General features: G+C 30.5%; 1 protein-coding gene across 1 annotated transcript; it reads left to right on the forward strand.

The window, feature by feature from the left end:
* The first annotated feature begins 12,336 nt into the window (after positions 1–12,336).
* On the forward strand, positions 12,337–22,304 carry LOC117916552 (probable E3 ubiquitin-protein ligase rbrA). Its single transcript, XM_034832641.1, has 3 exons — positions 12,337–13,096; positions 19,329–20,101; positions 21,895–22,304. The coding sequence occupies exons 1-3, from the start codon at positions 12,404–12,406 to the stop codon at positions 22,091–22,093; spliced, it is 1,665 nt and encodes a 554-aa protein (XP_034688532.1). The 5' UTR covers positions 12,337–12,403; the 3' UTR covers positions 22,094–22,304.
* Positions 22,305–23,362: the final 1,058 nt, after the last annotated feature.

Genomic DNA, 23,362 nt, shown 5'->3' on the forward strand with positions numbered 1-23,362 from the left:
AATTTCCTTCTTAAGCAAGAAGTTCTATGCATGCTTTGAATAAGTTATTAAGTGAAAAATGACTTAATATAAAAAAATAGAAATAAGAAGTTGTGTTTTAGTTTATGAAAGAATAAAGTTATAACTTGGGAGAGTTGATGGTTAATCCAAACTCAAGCTGAATTGATAAACTATCAACTTAAGTTTAGTTTAATCTGAATTCTAATTCAAGGTACTCAATCCAAGATAATTTCAACCTGTTAACCTTGGGTTGAGTTTTGATTGTTTGTGTTGAGGCCGGATTGGTCAAACTAGATTAGTGTTGGTCAACTTAATCGAATTGTATAATTCAAAATTCATCCATAATGTTTTCTAATTTTTTTTCTATATATTTATATCAAAATTTAAATAGTAAAGATAACAAAATTTAAAGATAACAACAAAAATTTGAAAAGGTAAATAATATGATATAATCTTATATTTTTTTCTTAAAAATGTAAAAAAACTTAATGTTATTACATAGAATAATGTACATTATAAATATTATAAAAAACATTAATAAGAGTTTGGAATAGGGTTGGGTTGTTTGAACCTTGACCCGAATCCAACCAAAATTGAGTTAGATGTGAAAAAATATAATTTAACTCTAATTCGAATGTTAAAAATGATTGTACAAGTCTGTCCAAATTACACCTTTATAAAAGACGTTATTTTATTTTTAATAAACTTTTTATAATATAAATATTACTTTTAAAAAAAATGGTGACTTGGATTTCAACTTTAATTTCTAATTAAAATAAAACGCAGAAAGTTAAAACTCTTACTATGCCAATATTACCCTTAAAGAGCTGTGAATTTCATTTCAACTTCGATTTTTAATTAAAACAAGAAAAGAAAGACATTCCAAACAAAGCCCAAGTGTGTTTGTATTTATGTAGAATAATTGCATGACATTTTCAAACCACGAAGACTTCTTTGATAGGTAAACTCACAAAGCAGGCTATGCATCTAGGACATAAAAATAGAAAGTCTTGTAATCTATCTATATTATTCCTTTGTTTAAACCAACCACATTCATATTATAATAAGATCAAAGGCGATAATCAAGTAGTAGATAATCCTAAGAGTCTAAGACCACTGTCTTGTTCGTAAACCAAAGTTGATAACATTAACAGACTAACATATATATTATTCTCCCATGACCACTTTCTTCTTCTTCTTATCAGTCTTTATTGTTGTGCTCCGCCTACCACATCTAGAAAGATGAAGAATTTTTGCAAGGCTCAGCTTACGGCACTGAGAAACTTGTCTAGATAATCAATGCAATTTGTAAACAATATCATTTTTCCTTTAGATTTAGAGGCCAAGTTGACTTTAGACTCGTTGCAAGGAGATCATTCCCCGGAAACTAATAAGCCATTTCTTGGCCCCACCATCATGAGCTTCCATGGAAAATTAGCCAATTTTTTAAAGAATATTGGATATCTTATGGTTTTATTTATATGCCCACCTTACTTTTTTATTTATTTATTTTGTTAAACAACGACACTTTGTCCCTTAAACTTATTAAAAAGCCAATGAATAAGTTGTTAAGTAAAGAAACAAAATTGAAATGTAATAAAAAAAAAAACATCTATTATTTAAAGTCAAAACTAGAAAATTTGCAAAAATATGCAAAAATATGTGAGTATCTATCTAAAATCAAAATCAAAATTGGTGATAATATATTAGAGAAATTTCATTTGAAATTTGTTGATTCAAAATTGGTTCTATCAAAGTTTAAATCAGTGTTCGAATTAGAATGCGAAAAAAAAAATATTTTTTATAATTTTATGAAAAGTTTGTAATTAAGGGTAAAATATTAGTTTTTTAACAAGATTGGAGACAAAGTGTTAAGTTTTGAATGTGAGAGGACAAAGTATAAAACACATTAAAAGTCAAGGAAACAAAGTGCATTTAGATAAAAAGAAAAAAAAATGTTATTATGATTAAATTTTGGCATTTTGAGACATTTAAAAATATGTTATATTATTATTATTTATCAAATTATTAGTTTTCAAATGCATCATTTTAGTATATAAAATAAAAATAAATATAATAATTACCTTTTGTAAGAAAAATGATCTCACTAATAATTTTTAGATGTTTTTTTTATAGGTAAAACAAAATAAACTAAGATATGCATTTAATTCTACCCTTAAAAAAAACATCTTATTAATTTTTTTATATTTGATTATCGATGTCTCGAATCTCTCCATATATAATTAAAGGATAAAAGAGATGATAAAATTTGCAATATATGAGATACCATTATTTTATTCTACTCTACTAAACCTACTAAATCAATAAAATAATACATTGGTTGGTGGACTAGGGCACATTGGTGGAAACAATGGGTCGCACTAGGGTTGAATCTTAAGTTCGATTACTATTAACTATAATGTTGGGTCTTTTATTAGGTAGATTGGGTTGGGTGAAGGTTGATTTGGAGCCAACAAATTTCAAAGGTAGATGAGGTACGCCGTGACATAGGCACACACTACAAGCTATAATCTTCCTCTATGCTAGATTGATGTAATTCATGTCTAAACCTCGAACAAATGATAGTTCATATATTCTTACAAACAGAAAACAAAAACAAATTTGTTTTTAGTCCATGAAATTACGTTGTTTGGTCATTTCTTTTCTTGTTATTATTTAATGACAATAAAGGAAACAGTGGGAAAATGCAGGAAAATACCAAAATTTAAAGCCTAACAGTGGGAGAAATTTCAAAGGGTGGTGGTGGAGATTCTGGAGAAGGAGAAGCAGCCAGTCCATGTAAAAACTGAAATATAAAAGACGGTTTGTTTTGTTAGGTAATATAAGTTAGAAAAACGAAAACTGACAATAAGGACACCAAGTTGAAATGACACCGGGGAGGACTAATGAGAAGGACTTTTTCCTCGAAGTTGGTTTCCACGTGGGTAATGGGAAGTGGAAGGTGATCTACCAATTCGGTGGACTTGTTGGAAGAAAAATGGGTTGTAATCCTTTATTTAAATGGGGTTATTATTTTATCACGTGCCCATTATTTTCTTACCCTTTATATTTTCTTTGATAATGAAATGTGGGAAAGTAGTGTAGAAATATAAATTTTCTTTCTAAGTCTATCCTTATTGATTTGTTCTCCATCGTGTAGATATATCATTATATGCTATGAGTTCAAAGGAATCATGATTTTAAAAGTTATTTACGAGATTAACCAAAATTCATTCATCGGTCAAAAACTTTTTTTTATTTATTTAAAATGAGATATCACAAATAAACATAATACCCTTATTATATCATAGAAAATTGGGTGGATAAACAAATAAATATCTCTAACAAAACCTAACAAACAAATAACTCTCACAAAACCTAACAAACAAATACTTGCATTGAAGTCAATAATTAATTATAATACTATTTATAATAATCAGCTTTCAATTATATAAATATTATTCATTTTAAGTCTAAAAAGATCATCACGGCTTTACTTTGAATTTTAAAGAAAAAATTGTGATTTTTTATTTTTTTTTGTTAATAAATTTTTGTTAATAAATTTTAACTCTTAACAAGGTGCTTTTTTTTTTTTTCTTTTTTTTAATTTTCTAACTTTTAAGGCACCCAATTGAACATATCAGTAATATGAAATTGAAAGAAACTCGTATCTGAGGAGGATTTTAATTATCGTGAAGGTCCCCTTTTTTTAAAACATATATAAAGGTGACCATTTCTTGTGTAACAAATTGGGTTACTGCTTGCTTCCAATTAGGATTTCTAGTTTTAGGCTGCCTCATGCCCACAGAAAACAGTCCAGTAGGTTCTATGGGTTCAGCCCAAATCAAATCCAGTATTGGTCTAATCCTAGACTCAACAGCCCAATTGTAAGGCCTAAGAGTGGTAACTGGGGAGGTGGTGACCCACGGGCCCGTACTGCTATTCATTCCAGTTGGGACTGAAGATGGGCCCATCGAAAGGTTGACCGGGCTCTTACACCTTAGTCTTCAAAACGACGTAGTTTAACGTCCACATGGACTTTGACTTTTTGAGGGAATTGTTTATTGTGTCGAATTTCTAAGAAGGACAAAAAGGAAATTTAGACATATTTTCTGTGGTTTTTTAGACATTTGTAATTAGGAAGATAGAATTTTCCGGCATGACTAATTTTTGTAGCTATTTTTGCCTTTAAATGTGCTTAAAAAAATGTTGGATAAATAAAATCTAAGATTTGGGCTGTTTATTGAAATTTTAAAAAATCTTACGAGTGTTATTTAGCACTAAGAAAACATTTGAAATTAGATAATCTCATGAAGATAAACAATAAAAATAAATAAAAAATAGAAATATTAATTACTTTAGTTTATAATAGCTTATAATAAGAATTTTTGTACTTTCTTCTTAACAAGGATATTATTATTCCCAAAATAAAGTAGATAGATTCATTAATAATATTTTTCTTATTTATCCCTTAATACTTTTTTCAACTCAATGGAAAAACATCAAGTCATGATAATCTAAGAAAGACACCTAGAAAATGTAGGTTCAAATGTTGTGGATTGTTAGCCTTAAAATATAGAATTAACTAGGGGTTGCCTTGCAACTTCAAAACCAAGAGGTTCTTCACAATTTTCTACCTTGTTCCAAGGGGATTCCCCATTTGAGTGTGGAAGTTGTGTATGGTGAAATCAATGGTTTTATAAACTTGAGATTAAAAAAGGGGAAAAAATAATTATCATTCCTTTTTTATCTTTATATACAACAAATTGTGAGTAAAAAACTAGTGAGGAAATTTGTATTCCCTTTTACGTTCATTTCTCCATAATTTTCTAACTTCTTTGTGGATGATTTTTCATGTAAAATCATTAGTATTCATTTTGGATGTTGTTCATGTGTTTGATGATATGCTTGTTGTCTTACCAATCCATTTTGACTTGTTCATCTGTATTTAGAAAATATTCCATATATTGTTGTTGTTCATTTCTTACTATAGCAAGTTTTGATGCCTATTTTTATCTTATTTGAGAACTATTTTGTAGAACTCAAATACAGATTGAGTTATGATTCAACAACTTTATTGAGCGTCTGGTTACTTAAACAAGAGCTTAAGGAGAGCTAAAATTTGCTTTGTTTGCTTTTGCTTTATTTTTTCTTGTTTCCAACAAGTGCATGAGTTTGTATTCTTTTTTTTTTTTTTTTGAAAGAGATGAAAATGAAAGAGAACTCAAGAAATCAAATTAGGCTATGTGAAAGTCAATGATGATTTTTTTTTTTTTTTTGACAAGCAAAGATTTGTCATAAACACTTTTAAAAGTGAAAAAGCTAGTTCCAAGTGTACCATTGAATTTGAATCGAAGAAGAAAAAGAAAAACAATTGTCTGCATTGATCAATGAATTGATTGGGCTTTTTACCACCATATGATTGATGAAACTAGTGTTCATTATCGTTGAAAGAAATTGGAGATAATGTTTGGAAAAAAAAACTACTAACAACAAAGTATTTTTGTTAAAGAAATTAGTGAATATTAATTTGAAAGAAATGACTCCAATGGTCAACTACTTGATTGTTTTTCAATATATGGTAAATTAATTGGTTGATATAAAAATAATATTATACCCACTTTACCATGAGAGTCATAACATGTTGGAAAGGGGTAGTGTGGTTGATTAGGTGTTGTAAAATATTAACAACACAAGGCCAAGGTGGTAGGGGTTGGCTAGGACGGCCACCGCCTGTTTGATGCTCAAGTTAGACATGGCATAACAACGGTAGGAACAAATAGAAAAAAATATATGAAGTAGCTAGTTTTAGTTCATTTGTCATTTTCTTTTGCACTTTTGAGAGAGAGGAGTTAGGTTGGTTAGGATCGATCACCATGTCAATGGTTAATCTAATCTTAGGTACTCATACCTAATTAATGATCCTAAGGAGAGGGGCAATTCAAGAGGCTGTCACATGTGAAAAGCATCTGATTTCATCAACTATTCATCCTTCAATGACTTATTTCATTGCCTAATTCTTGTGGTTCAATTTTGCTTAATTTTAATTCAAAAATTAGTTGTTGTTGTCTTTTAAACCAAAAAAAGAATTGAAAAGAAAAAGAAATGGCTACTAGTATAACAATTTGACCATCTTCATAAGGAATGCAAAGGAGTTTCCATGGAAAAGATTTGCTACATAACTTGAAACTACTTTGAAATTTTATCCTAACTTGAAACTACTGTGAAATTCTATCCTAGAATGAACTACTGTGAAATTCTATCCTAATCTAAACTAACTCAATGAGAATTGATTTAACTAATTAAAATAACAGAGAATTTTATAATAACAAAAGCAAATAATATAAATGATAAAACTATCCAGAGTAGGTTGTGCTTTTAAGTTCATATCTCAATTACGAATAAGATCTCTTTTATCTTAAAATAGTTGCATTTGCTAGCATTCCAATCTCAACGCTTTAAAAATATTACCCATCTCAAGGTCTAATCCAAAGGGTTCATATATCACTTATCAAACTCTCCTATCAATGAATCAAGTTTGAATAACAAGCATTCACTAAGCTATAGTATAAGTATCAAAGATATCTGATCTTGACATACTTGTAGAAAGTTTATTTTTCTTATTAATAACTAAATTGAGGAATCTAAAAATAGGGACAAAATTGATTACTACATGAGATCCTCTCTTAGGTTGCACTCTACATTTGGATACAAGTTTATTTAGTTTCTCACAGATTTACTACATAAATTAAAAGAAAACTAAACTATATAATGTATACCCTCCTAAAAATCTCTAAGTACTACCATACTTATATGAACTGCTCATAAGCTGCGTGGCAACCCCTTTTCTTCCCCAACAGGTCACATCTTTAGAGTAAAATCCCATAGAAGTGAAACATTGATGTTCTAGCATATATTCTCATAGGTTTAGTGAAGCAACTTCACTTTACATAAGAATTAGTATACATACATGTAGTCAAGGTCGTGCAAATAGTCATTTTCCACAAGCAATTACTTGATCATCTTTTAGTTTGAGTGCAACTTTGCTTACCCATAGTTGGTACGCTTAAGGATTTGGCTTTGTATCCCCATTTTGCCATGTGTGACATCATTCGTGAAGTGGCTTCTCAGCGAAGGTGACAATTTTGACTCACAACTCGAAAATTATAAAAATTTCAATGGATTCGAGTTAGGTGTAGTTGTGTTAGTGTCATAATTATGTCAATTCATATAACCTATTTAATAAACAAGTGTTCAAATTTGACTACTCAACTTGTTTAACCCGTTTAGTTATTCTTGTTAAATTAATAGTGTATTTACTTAATTGTGTTAAAATGACACGTTTATCATCCAAACCATTTATGATATGTTTAACCCAATAAATTGTTTATATATTTAAAATTTGTATAAATTAAAAATACTTTTTTAACTAAATATCATGTAGTTACAAAATTTAAATAATTAATTAAGTAAAATTTTATATATTTATTCATAAAGATTAAAAATATTTTATAATTAAAATTTTAATTTATTTTTTTATGTTATAAACATATTATAATTAAAATTATATAAGTAAGTTAATTAAGATTTTAAAAATGAAAAGCTAAAATTTAAAGCAACTAAATATATTTTAAATAATATGCTTATAAATTTCAAGTTTTAAATAACTTAAATTGGTTAAAATCATATTAACAAGATAAACGAGTTAGAATTATGTTAATAAGTTAAAATTGTGCTAAATGGTGAATAGGTTAGCATCAAGTTAACAAGTTATTTGTATCAATTCATACACATATCAACTTTACTTATTTGTTAAACAAGTTAATTAGATCATGTTGTATTACCCATGTAATAAAAATGTTGTATTAGGTAATTTCAATATGATTTATTAAATGAGTCATATTCAAATTGAGTAAATTTTCACCTTTTTTCTTTTTATCTTTACACAACAAAAACCCAATACGACATGATCTATTATCATCCTACTTCTGAGTGAGATAGATTTTATGTGATGGATGTGTTGAATAAGTACGTGTAATGCAGAGAGATAGTGATTGGCTACACATAATCGTGCATGTAAATACCCTATGGTTCTCATTCACTTATGCGAACTTGGTGCTCTCAATTTCATTTACACAATGCAACTTTGTGAGTTAGGTCAAGTTGCGAGTCAATCCAAGCTTAAAATGTATCAACCCGAAATTTGACTCAACCTTATTTCGAACTTAATTTAACCTAAGCTTAAGTTATTAAATTCTTGTTGTACTTAGGTTTGGTTAAGGTGATAAAACCATGTTTGGGTTGGTCTAGATCAAGTCGGGGCAAGATTTGGAAACTTGAAATCCATAGATACAAAATATCAAAGCATTAAAAACATCATTTCATAGAAATTCAAACAAAGATCAAATTATTACACCCATTTTATCAAACAACTTGCATGTTTCCAAATCCAGGAGCAAGCATCATATAAATATCAAAGAGTTTGTACACTGATTTTGCCCTCCTAATTTAAATCTTCACAACAAATCTGGGATTTGTAAAAGCATCCATCCAAACATCGATTTGTTGCAAGCCATACAAGCATAGACTCTATGTTTATACTCTTAGAAATTCTTGGTTGAAATTATAAATTTGAAAATAAAATAAAACACACATAGAGAGTAACTTGATAATATAGTATTAAATAACTTCTTATAACTTCGTAATATAGCAAATTGAACTTCATAATATAACATTGAATAACTTCTATTTTTTTTTTTCAATTCACTCCTTGTCGGAATCATCCCATACTTGAAACCCTTTTATATTTTGAAGCATTAAATTTTGACAACACATCTCTCTTTTGAATAAGTCTTTTCATCTTTTACCATTAGTAACCATCTTTTAATTTTATTTTTTAATTTCTTAAGCTTCTATGTATCATTTTTTTACTACATCTTATAAGTCAATTATGTACAAGTAACATACCAATAGAAATATAATTCTTTTTAAAAATTAATAAATACTCATTTATTAGTAAATCAATAACCTTGCTAAGATAATAAGTTCTCCTAATCCAAAGTTATTTTATAGAGGTTTTACTGTGTACTAAATCATTGTCAAATTTGTGTATTTACAAAGTAAATGGATACTTGTATAAGTCAATAGGTAATTTTCTCTTAAGATAAGAAATTCGATCAGATAGCTTAAATTAGTAAAAAGAAATCGGGGGCGTTGAATTGAATTATGTTTATTTATGTTGCAAATTTAATTAATAATATAAGTGACAATTACATGTAATATAAAAGTAATGAAAAAATAATTGCATGTAAAATAAAGAGAAAAGTGATATAGAAATGTAAGCATAAATTTTATAGTGGTTGAATGCAATCTAACTTACATCCACATCCCTTAAACTCTAACCAAATTATTATCCTATTAACAATGCTTCCAACTCTACTCGCAAGTTTTACACTTTGATTATGGTTTCAAAACACCCTTTACAACCATGTGACTTTTGAAGTTGAAGTCTTCAAACTCTCCTTGGTATATTATGGTTCCTATGGACTCTCTTATAAGAAATCTTGCTCGTAAGTGATTCCAAGCTTAATACCACCTCATAAAAATTGTAATTGATGAGAATAAAATCCTAGTACAAGATTATGTTCAAATGGATACAATATTAAATTAAGATTCATCTATTTGATTTTATAAAACCTTTTAATCGAGAATAGCACTAATAGAAGGGTGATTTTCATTTAAAAAGATTTTAATCCAAATCATATACATAAAAAAAATGTTTTAATAAAATATGAAACACAATATGATTATAACACAACAACAATCTTATAAAGATATCTAAAACAAATATGATCTTTAAAACCTTCTTTTTTAGATTTTGTTTCCTTCTTAATTTTCTTTTATTTTGATATTTTTTTTATCGTCTCTTTAAAAATCTTCATACCTAATATCTTTTGGGTTTTTCTTGTTTTCTTCTTAATTTCCTTTTATTTTGATATATCTTTTTGGATGCATCTTTTGAAATCTTCATAACAATTACACTTAAAATATATCATTAGTTTTAATCTTTATTTTGTAATCGTTAATACTGAAATTAACTAAACTTTGGTATAACAATATTCATATATCTTTAATAATAAACAATGATAAATTATAGGTTTGAAAATTATTTAAATAATAAATTTTTATTCACGTAATTTTAATAATAAATGATAATAAATTATCCTATTAAAATAAATTATTAATAAATATAATTGGATATGATGGTAATTTATTGTTTTAATAAGGATATTATGGACAATTTTATATATAGTATTTATATGCAAGGAAAATATCGGTAATCACGGATATATCGGTACTTCGATTTTACGGATATATCGGAGATATATCGGCGGATATTTTGAAAAAAAATATCCCAAGCCTAAAATTGATCAAAATTTATAAAAAAAAAATACAAGAAAAACTTCATAAAAATGTAATTAGAAGTATAATAGATATTTTAAAGTTGTTTTATTAAAGAATTTGATATATATATATATATATATATATATATATATAATATGATTTATCATATTTGATAATAATATCGTATGCGAAAAAATATGAAATTTATAAGTGTACATTTATTATTAAATTACATCAAATATTATTTTATAATAATATTATAATATTTGATTATAATATGTCTAACTTAAAAATATATATTAATATTAAAATTATGATCCATTTAATTCAATTGTATTAAATGATATAAAATAAATTATGATATATGTACAATTTTTTAATATTTAATTAATTTATTAATGATATTAAAAACACTATGAAGAAAATTATTATGATAATTTTTTTATTTTTGGTAATCAATAAAAGGAATTTTTTTATTTAATTATAAAATAATTATAATTAATTTGCTCTTTAAAATATTCTTTTTAATTTTTTTTTTATGATGATTTTGAATATATATTTTAAGTGTAATATATTTAACAAAAGGCAAACTTGTCTTGATGGTATGATGAGTTGAACCTCAAACCTTTTATCGATAATCATATATCCTAAACATTTTCTTTCTTGTTTATATGAATATAGATTTATAAATATAATTTTTTTTTATCATAAAAAAATATACTATAAGTAAATTCGTACAATGATTATTTTTGGAACGTTGAGAAATAGTGGACAAGAATTTTATTACCTCAAATATTATTATTTTTTAAATAATTGGTCTCATTTTATTTTTGTAATTACCCCAAGTAAAGATATTATTTTTCTAATCTATAAAATAAAAATAAATAAATAAATAAAAAGACGAAAAGAGAAGGAAACGCATGAGATGAGGGTGATAAAGTTTAACAGACGTTGGAAGTAATATAGTATGATAATCAGAGCAACAACGTTAAAAGCATGACGTCAGCCTATATATATATCTAATATGAAATAATTATGAAAATCCAAAACAATCCCGAGAGATTTCACATTAATTAATAATGCTCGCTTAGGATGGATTCTCCATTTGTGATAAGTGTATGGTAGTTAAAAATAATAATATTTAAATTATTGTAGTGGAAAAAAATATTTTAAATCTATTATTTTTTTATTGATTATTTTTTTTAAAAAAAATGTATAAATAATCGATTTTTGATAAGTGTATGATGGCTAAAAATAATAATATTTAAATTATTGTAATGGAAAAAAAAAATTTAAACTTTTTATTTTTTATTGATTAATTTTATTTTCTTTTAAATTTATAGATGAAAATCTTTCGAATAAATGATTTCTAAAATATTTTTAAAAGGAATTTATAAAAAATTAAGGATAAAAATTGAAATATTTTTTAATTAATATTGAACTAAAAATAAAATATTTTTTTAATATCAGATATTAAATATAATTTATATTTTATAAATATTATAATTATAAATAATATATTAATAATAATAAACATAAAATCAATTAATTTTACAATACATATATTTATAGTATTTTTATTATTAAAATATATTATTAATTAAAAGATAATTTCTCATGTTAATTTTTTTTAAGAAAAATAATCTTTTTAAGAGACTATTTTTATCTATTTTTTTTTAAATGATAATAAAAGGAAATAATTCCTTCAAGAAATGATTTTAGCCTAAATTCTTTTTTAAAGAATTTTAGAAACATATCTTCAAGAGCCCAATTTTACAGATATTTCCTTTTTAAAGAAAATAAATGATCTACTTTTAATTAGTAAAAATATCTGAAATAGATTTCATTAGAATTAATTTTTAAAACTAGCATAGACTTATAAAAAATCCGATGAATCCTTGAGTCTTTTGAGTCTTGTATTCCGCAGCTTTTAAATCCCAGAAACTCCAAAAACAAGCAACCGTGAAAAGCAGGAAGAGAGAGAGAGAGAGAGAGCGAGATGGCGACAGCGGACTCCGACTCGGGAGACTTCCACTCCGTCGTCTCCCATCAACGGCGGGAACTCCTGGAAGCGCAAACCCTGGAGTCAGACCTCGACTTTGCATTCCGCCTCCAACTCGAAGAGGCTCTCGCGGCTTCTATGTCTTCTCTCCCATCTACATCGTCGTCTCCGCCACGAGTGCAAAACCCCGACACTGACTGCTTCGTTTCGGGCCTCAGGGCTTTGCAGACGGATGAACTTGACCGGCTCGAACAGGAGGTCAGGGACCGCCAGCAGAGCGAGGCAGAGATGACGAAGCTGCGTGAGGATATCCATCGGCGAGCGCATGATCAGAAGCTTGCGCGGGAAATCTCTCAGATGCCGGAAGAGGAATGGGAGGAGTACGGCGACAACTACGAGCGTCCGTTCGGGGAGGGGTCGTCTTCTGGGGAGGTGTTTAGGGTGTTTTTCAAGGGGTTGGCTCGTGAGGAGAAGATTGGGAATTCGAGGGAGCCGATTATGGGGATCGGCGTTTCGATTTGTGATTTTAGGGACAATTTGGTTTTCGAATTGCAGAAGCCATTGGTGGGGTGCGGGAAGAGCCATGAATACGCTGAGACTAGGGCAATGATCGAAGCGCTCAATGCAGCGCTTGCTTTGGATTTGACGCGTGTCGACCTTTTCTGCGATCATCAGCCGCTTTACCAGCGTGTGAGTTCCTCTTGATTCTTGTCTTTTGTTTTTAATTCCTTAAGTTGAATTCTATTGCTATCTCCTTTAAATTCTTTATATTGGGTCTTGAATGCTTTTGCTTTCCTCTTTCACTTCTTTTGGTAGATTTTGAATTTTACTGCTATTTTCTTTCAATTCTCTTTGTTGACTTTGAATGTTATTGTTATCTTCTTTCACTTATTTATGTGGAATTTTAATGCTATTGCTATCTTGAATGTTAAATTCTGTCTATAAAGGTATGAATTTTTGGTGTGTTTTTACTGGATTCAGTGGGAATTGAATTGCTAGTGTTGTACGTGTAATTTTTTTTTTTTTCAAATGTATGGTTGGAAATGGGTTTGTGACAGAAGATGGGAAATTTTGAACCTTTGGCAAAAGCTATGACTTATTGCTTTTGTGTGTATATTTCATTTCTTTTGAAGTCATTGTTTTAAGGAGCTTAATGATGGTCAGCTGATAACTGAACTGCCCATTGTGTTATGCATGCAAGTTTATGTCTAAATGCCATTATTATTTGTTGCTGAAAAAAAATGAGGAAATGGAGTTTTGAGTCCTTTGGTTCTTGTTTTGGTTTCAAACAAATGAGAAGATGAATCTCAATGGGTTTTAAATAACAAAGGTTTTTGGTTTCTCAAGTTTAAAATATGTTAAAAATTTATATTAGTTTATTCAAGTTCTTTTCTATTTCCCTGCAGTTCATGGACAGTCAAACATATGACTATAATAAATGGGACCATTGTACAAAATGTAAAATTTGATAGTGTGAGCTTTGAGAATCAGAATTACTCTTCATGATTTAAATGAATGCTGATTACAGATTAAATTGAAAAACAATCCCATGAAACTCTTAACTACCTAACAAATCTGGAACTAACCAGATTTATAGAACAAGAAAAATAGAACAAATAAAAACAGGAACTAAAATAGATCTTATTTTGAAAAATAGGAAATCTTTTAGATTAACTAACTCCTAAATCTTCAACACTCCTCCTCAGGTTGGTGCGTAGATATCTTTCATTCCCAATTTGCAAACAAAAAACTTGAAGTTAGGCCTTAGGAGTCCCTTAGTTAGGATGTCTGCTATTTGTTGCATTGTTGGAACAAACGGCAAGCTTATAGCACCAACCTCAAGTTTCTCCTTTGTGAAGTGTCTATCAGTCTCGACATGCTTTGTCCTATCATGCTACACTAGATTGTGTGCAATGTTGATAGCTACTTTATTGTTGCATTACAACTTCATAGGAAGAGTATTTGGCTTATTTAATTCTTCTAGGACACTCTTTAGCCACAATCTCACAAATTCCTTGTGACATTGCTCTATAATATTATGCCTCAACACTGCTTTGTGCTACCACACTCTGTTTTTCTCTTATCTAAGTGACTAGGTTACCTCACGCAAAGATGCAATATCCAGCTTTGGATCTTCTAACAGTGATTGATCCTGTCCAATCTGCATCAGTGAAGATTTCAACTCCCATTTGTTCATTCTTATTGAACAATAATCCTTTTCCTAGAGTGCTCTTCAAATATCTCAGAATCCTGTATACAACCTCAAGGTGCTCCTCATATGGAGAGTGCATGAATTGACTCACTAAACGAACTATAAATGTGATGTCTAGTCTAGTATGTGATAGGTATATTGGTTTTATGTACCAACTTTTGATATCGGGTTGTATCTACAAGGGTTCCTTTGTCATTTTCTCCTAGCTTCAAGTTGTACTCTATAGGAGTATCAGCTGGTTTACAACCACTCATTCTAGTTTCTTCTAAGAGGTCAAGAGTGTATTTCCGTTGTGAGACAACAATGCCTTTCTTAGAGCGTGCAACTAATATTCTAAGAAAGTACCTCAATGTTCCCAAGTCTTTGATTAGACACTACTTCAACCTATCCATTTCGAACATGTCATCTCTAATGAAGATAGTATCCATCTAGACTATTAACACTGTGATCTTCCCTTCAAATGAAAACTTTATGAATGAGGTATGATGGGTTTGTCCCTAGGTGTAATATCTCTTAACAGACTAAGTGAATTTCTCAAACCATGCTCTAGGCGATTGTTTGAGTTCATACAATGAATTTCACAACTTGTATTCCTTTGAATCGAATCTTCTAGAAAAGCTAGGAGGAGAGTTGATATAAACTTCTTTTTCTAGATCACCATTGAGAAATGCATTTTTTACATCAAGTTGTTGTAGGGTTCAATCGAGATTTGCAACAATTGATAGAAGCACTCTCACCCTGTTTAGCTTAGCCATTGGTGCGAATGTTTCTGAATAGTCAATACCATATGTCTGTGTAAATCCCTTTGCCACTAGTGGAGCTTTGTATCTTTCTAGTAAGCCGTCAGAGTTATACTTAACTGTGAAGATCCATTTGCAGCCGATTGTTGATTTTCCTTCAAGCAAATTCACTACTTTCCCAAGCCTTATTTTTTTTTCAAGGGCTCCCATCTCTTCTAGAACCGCTTCCTTCCATTCAAGCACATTAAGAGCATTCTTCGCATTTTATGAATATCCATACCAAAGAGTTGTGAAGTGAATGCACAGAGAGAAGGGGACAATTTTTCATAGAACACAAAATTAGACAAGGGATGTTTAGTACATTTCATAGAACTTTTTTCGGCTAGCAATTGGAACATCTTAGTCATTGATTGATTCAATTTGGGAATTAGACTTAACTGTACTTGGCTCAGATACAAACTTACTCGTAGGAATGATAGAATCCAGTTTTGATCTCGCGTTAGATTCAAGGCATTGCTGCAAAGTGGGATTCTTCTTCCATTGATTTACGTTCTTCCTTGAGTAGACAATGACCTCAGGTTGTTTAGTACTTGGTTTTTCACACATTTCGGATTCTGATGGCATATTTAGGGATTGTCCATTATTTTCAGTATTTACAGCACTAGTTTCTAGGGGTACCACGTGTGTTTATGGAATAGGGTTAGCCATGGGTGGTCCTGAGTTAGATGAGGGAGTTTCTGGTTTTTCCAAAATAGAATCTGCAGATGGTGTTATGTGAAGGTCAGCCACAGGTGGTCCTAGGTTAGCAGCTAGATTTTTTGCTTTTTTCAAAATAAAATCTGCAGATGGTGTTATATGATGGTTATTAAAAAAAGAATGTGACATCCATGGTAACAAATAGTTTTTTTTTTTTAAGATTGGATCCAAACATTTGTATCCTTTTTGTGTTGGACAATAGCAAACAAATACAAAATTTCTCGCTCGTGGATCAAGTTTTCCACAATTATGGTTGTAAATATGAACAAATGCAGTGCAACCAAATATTTTGAGGGGAATATTTATAGAAATCCTTGAAGTGGGAAAACATTTTTAAAAAAAATCTGACGGCGTTTGAAACTGAAAAACCTTTGATGGCATTTGATTGATCAAGTAAGTGGCTATAAGAATCACCTCCCCCCATAAATATTTAGGAACTTTAGTTTTAAAGATTAAGGATCTTGCAACTTCAATGAGGTGTTTGTTTTTCCTTTCAGCTACTCCATTTTGCTGTGGAGTATCATTACAAGAACTTTGATGCATAATCTCATTTTCCTCAAAAAAATTCCTAAGGATTTTATTAAATATTCCTTTCTATTATCACTTTGAAAAACTTGAATGCTCGTTTGAAGCTGAGTTTATACCATGTTGTAAAAAACTTTGAAATTTTGTTCAGATTTGGATTTTTCCTTCATGAAATAAACCCAAGACATGCAAGTATGATCATCAATAAATGTGAAAAACTTGAATGCTCATTTGAAGTTGAGTTTATACCATGTAAAAAACTTTGAAAATTTGTTCAGATTTGGATTTTTCCTTCATAACATAAACCCAAGACATGCAAGTATGATCATCAATAAATGTGATAAACCATTTCTTTTCGGAGTGTGTATAAATCCTAGAGGGACCCTATACATCACTATGAATCACATAAAAAGGTTTTGAGGCTTTGTATGGTTATGAAAGGAATGATGCACGATGATGTTGCTATCTCACAAATCTCACACTAAAATAAAGATGGATTTTTATTGATGAATAAGCTTGCAAACAAATACTTTGAATACTAAAAATTTGGATGTCCTAACTTGAAATGTGACAACAGGATTTCATTGTCACTAGCAACAGAAATAGAATTGAAACAAGCAGTTGGAGGTTGTCCCTTCAAGTTCAATCCATCTTCAAAGAAATGAAGTGTCTCTCTTTGCCTAACACTGTCAATCATCTTCTTCGAGTTCAAATCCTGAAATTCACATCAAGAAGAGAAAAAATTAACTTGACAATTTTGCTCATGAATGAGTTTATGAATAGACAACAAATTACATGACAAATTAGGAATATGAAGGACACCAGAGTCTACAATCCAAGGATGATTAGCAGCAGGGTTAACACTAACTAGGGCAGTTGTAAGGTAGTTACTTTTTTGAGCTAAAGAACAAGAGGAAGACCAATTACAGTTTACATTGAAAGTAGGAGATTGAAACAGTGTGTACAGGTGCTCTAGCTGGTCCTTAGTGAAAGGAAATGTATCTGAAGGAGTGGGATGCCCCTGTTCCTTGTTAGAGACTTGGAACGTTCAACTATCTCCACTACCTGTTTTCTTTCTTCTATTTTGAGGTCTCCCGTGCAATCTCCAACAAGTCTCACGAGTGTGCCAAGCTTTCTTACAACGGTCACACTAGGGCTTTTTCCTGGTCTTTCGATAAGCATCTTGGCCAAGTCCCTTTGATACTAGGGCAGAGCTTTCAGCCTCATTAATCAGCTTCGGTTCTTCATTCAGCATCACTTTTCTTCTGGCCTTCTCCCTTTGTACTTCAGAGAAAACCTCACTGATGGATGGTAGTAGCTTCCTACTCAGAATTCAGCCTCTCACCTTGTCCAAGTCTCTGGTTTAGTCCCGCCAGTAAAACATAAACCCTGTCATACTCCATCCACTGCATATATCTCACACTATCACTAGGACAATCCCATTCATCATCATAGCACAGATCCAACTCTTGTCATAGAGTCAACATCTCATTGTAATAAATCATCACCTCAGGATCTCCTTGCTTGAACTGCCATGGTTTCATCTTTAATTCAAATATTTGCGGTATATTTTCCAAATCTGAGTAGGTGTCTCGAACTACGTCCCAGGCTTCCTTTGCAGTTGGTAAGAATAGGTATGGTTTTCTGATGGTTAGTTCCATCAAGTTGATAAGCCAAGCAATCACCATCGAGTTTTCAGATTGTCATATCTTTAGCGTTGGATCATTTGCTGTTGGTTTCTTCACCTCACTGGTTAGATGGCTAAGCTTTCCCTTGTCATCGATCACCAGGTTCACACATTGGGTCCATTCTAATTAATTTTTACCATTCAGTTTATGAACAGTTAATTGAAGAGGAGTTTTGATTGTTGGAGTCAAAATTCTGGATTGATGTTGTGGAGACATTTTGAATGCTGTCCTCATCTCCCCTGGATGTAGCCGAGCTTCTGGTAGCTCTGACCATGTTAGTCTTTGCCACTGAAAAAAATAAAAATCCAATCAGGTCTCAAAGTTTAAACACTCTAATACCATGTGAGCTTTGAGAATTGGAATTACTCTTCATTGTTTTGAATGAATGCTGGTTACAGATTAAATAGGGAAACAATCCCATGAAACTCTTAAGTACCTAACAAATCTGGAACTAACCGGATTTATAGAACAAGGAAAACAAAACAAATAAGAACAGGATCTGATATAGATCTTATTCTAAAAAATAGGAAATCTTCTAAATTAACTAACTCCTAAATCTTCAACAGATAGAATCACACGGCTAGTGATGGAGACATTCAATTTCTTTTTCCATGGAACAATCAAGGATGCCCCTGAATTAGATAGAGCCAACAGTAGTTTTGGTGGGACTTCTTTTTCTTTTCAATTGTATTGTGCTTTTAAATGCTATTTAAAATAATGGATCCATTTTAGACAATCATGCATTGCCTCAATGTGCTTTTTCTGGAAGAATCATTATTTGGAGTATGTTTTAGGCAATTGATGCAATTTTTTTTTCCTTTTTGATAGGTAAATTATTTTCATCGTATCTTTATCATTCCTTGCCAAGAATCTTTTTCCCTTTGTGCATGTGCATGTGTAGAACTACATGGCATCGATATTACTATATATAACTTAATGGTTTTGTGTTTAGGTCTTAAATGCCTGAAATATAGTTGTTAATACTGTATTTTTCAATACAGGTTAGGGGCAAATGGCCACCTAAGAACCGTAAGATTGCTGCATTACTTGATCAGGTGGCTGTTCTTCGAAAAAAATTCACATACTGTAACCTGTTTCTTGTGATAAGACATGATATTAAGTTTGCAATTAAACTTGCAAACGATGCTATAAATTCTCAGATCATGAGACCTGCAAAATTTCTCCATGGCAATAATTTGAAGGAGACTTGCATAATTTGTTTAGAAGATACTGATATTGGTCAGATGTTTTCAGTTGATGGTTGCCTGCACCGCTATTGCTTTTCTTGTATGAAACAGCATGTGGAAGTGAAGTTGCTTCATGGAATGGTTCCTAAATGCCCTCATGAAGGCTGTAAATCACTGCTGAAAATTGACAGCTGTGGGAAATTCTTGACACCTAAATTGATTGGAATTATGAGTCAACGTCTGAAGGAAGACTCGATTCCTGTGACAGAGAAAGTTTATTGTCCATATCCTAGATGCTCTGCATTAATGTCTAAAAAGGAGGCTTTGGAATATGCCAACACTACTTCTGTTGGTGCTATACGAGCTGGAGCCAGAAAATGCATGACATGTAATGGCCTTTTCTGTATCAATTGCATGGTCCCTTGGCATGGTAAGATGACCTGCTTTGAGTACAAAAGATCAAATCCTTTTCCCCAGGCAGAAGATGCAAAACTGAAGTCGCTTGCAACAAGAAATCTATGGCGTCAATGTGTGAAGTGCAACCATTTGATTGAACTTGCTGAGGGTTGCTTCCACATCACTTGCAGGTACTATCTTTCTTCCCTGAAAGTTGAGTGCATCATTACTGATTTTCCCTTTTTTTTTAGACCATGTTTGGTCCCGAAGAGAACTAAGGGAAAGAAAAAAATGTGAGGGAAAATAGCTTTCTTGTGTTTGGTTTCACTGTAGAAAATACAAAAGAAAATCATGTGTTAAAATAAGTTAAATAATTTATGCATCTTAAAATTATTCATTCCTTATAAAATGAAGGAAAATAAGTGAAATGAGTTTGAAAAACTAAATAAATATAATTCATTGACTTTAAATCTATTTTTTTATTATCCTTCACTTTTTTTTTTCCTTCTACTTTTTCTCTCTATTTTCTTTCCCTCGTATTTTCCCTCATTTTCCGAGAACCGAATATAGCCTTAACAAATAGCAATTTGTTTTTGAGGGAAGAAGCATAGATTGGAGAAAACCACATACTTTGCTCTGCTTTCTTTAAATATTTGATTGTGAATATGCTGCATTCCCAGAGCCAAATTTGCATATTCTTAAGTTTAAATGTTGAAACCAAGTGAAAGAAATAGTTCAAAACTATTGCTAGCAATTTGTTAGCATTGAGTGCCTTTGTAAGATGATAGAAGGGAAATTTTTCTTTTTTCCATTTAGATTCAATTTCGAGTTATTTGCCTCATGACTAAGAGATTTCTTTCCCCCTTTTTCTCTTTTAATTATCTTTTCTACACCAATATAAGTCTGGTAATTTTGATAGGGTTGCTTGCAATGTTATTCTATGGTGGTTGAAGTGGAGAAGTGCATCTAATGTGTTCTCTCATCATCCAATGGTGATCATGTTGAACGAAAAATATCTTGAGTCAAACAATACTATCTGGCACAAAATGCAGTTAATCAAGAAAACATTTGCAGTAAGAGGAGTATTGCTAAAATTAGGATGTTGAGATGGATCCTGGTGGACCAGAAAATAAGATAACCCTTTGTAACAACTCCAATTAAATGCAATATAAGTTAGAATCTTCTTCCAAAATCCTATTCCTTAAAAAACAAAGAAGTATACCATCTGCTTCAAAATTTGGCATATCAGACTACCAGGTCATGTAGAGTGTTTATTTCCCCCTTTTGGGTGTAGTCAATCAAAAATCACATCATAGTAGTCGCATCGTAAGGATGCGGCATGGAGTATTTTTTTCCTTTTTTTTTTTAGGTCCATCAAAAACCTCATCATATGGATGCAATTATAAAAGAAACAATACCACATTCTGGAAATGTAATTTGGCTGTCTCTCATATGGACCACATAGATTTCCTTTCCCCCTTTAGAACACCATCCCTGAGATCCAATTTTTACTCAACCAAAAATAAATGTGTATCTTAGTGTGTTTGGTTACTTCTTATAACAACTGGTTTCCCAAAATTATTGGAGTTTGGAAAAGAAAAAACTCTACAAGATGTTTTGAGCTGTTGTGATTATTGTATATTGTTCTTATTAGTATTTTCTGCAGCGATTTAGGCTTTTTTTTTTTTTTTGTTGGTTGGTATTAAAAAAGCTTGGGAGATTTGGAAGATCCATGATCCAGCTGTGGCATCTACATGGTGACAATAACTAATGATTGGGTTTATTTTCCATTTGATTGATTGGAAAGGAAAGTTTATTTGGTTGATTTTGTGTTATCCAGGCTGACCTATCAATCTGTTGTGATAAATGGTTTCACATATGATTCAAATATACTATGCTGTTCCTTATCTTAGTTCCAACCTTTACATCCAAAGGTTTACATTGTTTTTCTTTCATAAGAAGGAACCTTATATTGTTTCTGCAGATGCGGTTATGAGTTCTGCTATACTTGTGGTGCTGAATGGAAGAACAAAAAGGCAACATGTTCCTGCCCCCTCTGGGATGAGGATAATATTTGGGACGAAGGCGATAGAGATTTTGATGACGAATACTATTCAGAAGATGAATATTACTCTGAGGATGATGATGATCTTTTTGGCTTTAATCAAGTCTCTTATCGTTAGGCAGGCATAGGATTATATGCATGGCCCCCATTCCCCCTTTTTGCCTTCGGGTCAAAAGCCTTTTGTGCTTAGCAAGGAACTGGTGTCAGTATTGCATAGATACCCTTTTTATACCCCTTTTTTTGTAATGCAGTGGACTTCTCTTTTCCCTGTCTAATCTTCTTCTCATTGACTTTGTCATTTTATCATATGGTATATTTATATCTTCAAATGGGTGGTGATGACTGATGAACACTGCCATAAGGCGGTTCTGCTAGAATTAGGATAGGTTTAGTGTAATGGGCCCGATATATTGGGCCATTCTTTAACAATGGTCTTCAATTCTAATAGGACAATATCAGGTTTGGAGGCAGGCCTTGCACAAGTAGCAATGAGATTTAAAAGAAAATGAATCTTTCATTGAAGTATAGAAAATAACTTAATAACTTAAAATGATTTAATAATTTAATTTAAATAATTAAATAAATTAAGTATATTAAGTAAAATAACTTAATGATATGACTTAAAATAATAAATAATTTTAAATAATAAATAAAAATAATTAATTTATCTTTAAGTCGATATTTTTATTTTATCTTTTTATCTTAATTTGTTTATCTTTATACGATCTATTTCTATTGTTACTTTATGAGGATAAATATGTTAATTTGTTGATTTATAATAAATTTTAAGTTAATTTTATCAAATAATCTTAATATTTTAAATAAAAATTCAATAATATATTTTAAATTAATAATTTAAAAATTAACTTAAATCATAATTATTAAATTTTATCAAATCACCTTCGAAATTTGATGATGATATCCGTAATGATTATTGGATGTCAACTCTATTTTTAATTTTTTTTTTCCAAATATACATATGCATATATTGGATTTGTTTGTGCTCACTCAGAATAAATATAAGCTGCAATTTTGCTGTCTGGGTATCATTGAGAACTTGAACAATATGGCGTCTTTGGGATCCTGTCATTTTGGCTGGGCCCCATAGACAGAATATATTGGATCAAATTTCATATTAGATAAAGACTTTGTTTCACGGGGCACTGATTTCTTGGGTTTCTTTTCTTTGCTTTTCCATTTTTTTACCCTGCAAATTAAATTATGGAAATTGTGTTTTCACGATTTTTTATTTTTTATTTTCCTTTTCCGGCCATTTATATACGGGTGAGCTATGGAAGGAAATTCAAATGATAATATTGAAAAATTATAAAATATAATTAATAAGAGAAAATAGGGGGAAAATTTAAAGAAAAGAAAAAATAAATGA

Source organism: Vitis riparia, chromosome 6, assembly GCF_004353265.1.
Source record: "Vitis riparia cultivar Riparia Gloire de Montpellier isolate 1030 chromosome 6, EGFV_Vit.rip_1.0, whole genome shotgun sequence".
Lineage (NCBI taxonomy): Eukaryota > Viridiplantae > Streptophyta > Magnoliopsida > Vitales > Vitaceae > Vitis > Vitis riparia.

Bases quoted from the DNA above. Each gene is read 5' to 3' on its own strand.
- LOC117916552 (XM_034832641.1), top strand. From the start codon at position 12,404: ATGGCGACAGCGGACTCCGACTCGGGAGACTTCCACTCCGTCGTCTCC. The intron at 13,097-19,328 runs GTGAGTTCCTCT...TTTTCAATACAG, and splicing joins ATCAGCCGCTTTACCAGCGT to GTTAGGGGCAAATGGCCACC. The intron at 20,102-21,894 runs GTACTATCTTTC...TTGTTTCTGCAG, and splicing joins TGCTTCCACATCACTTGCAG to ATGCGGTTATGAGTTCTGCT.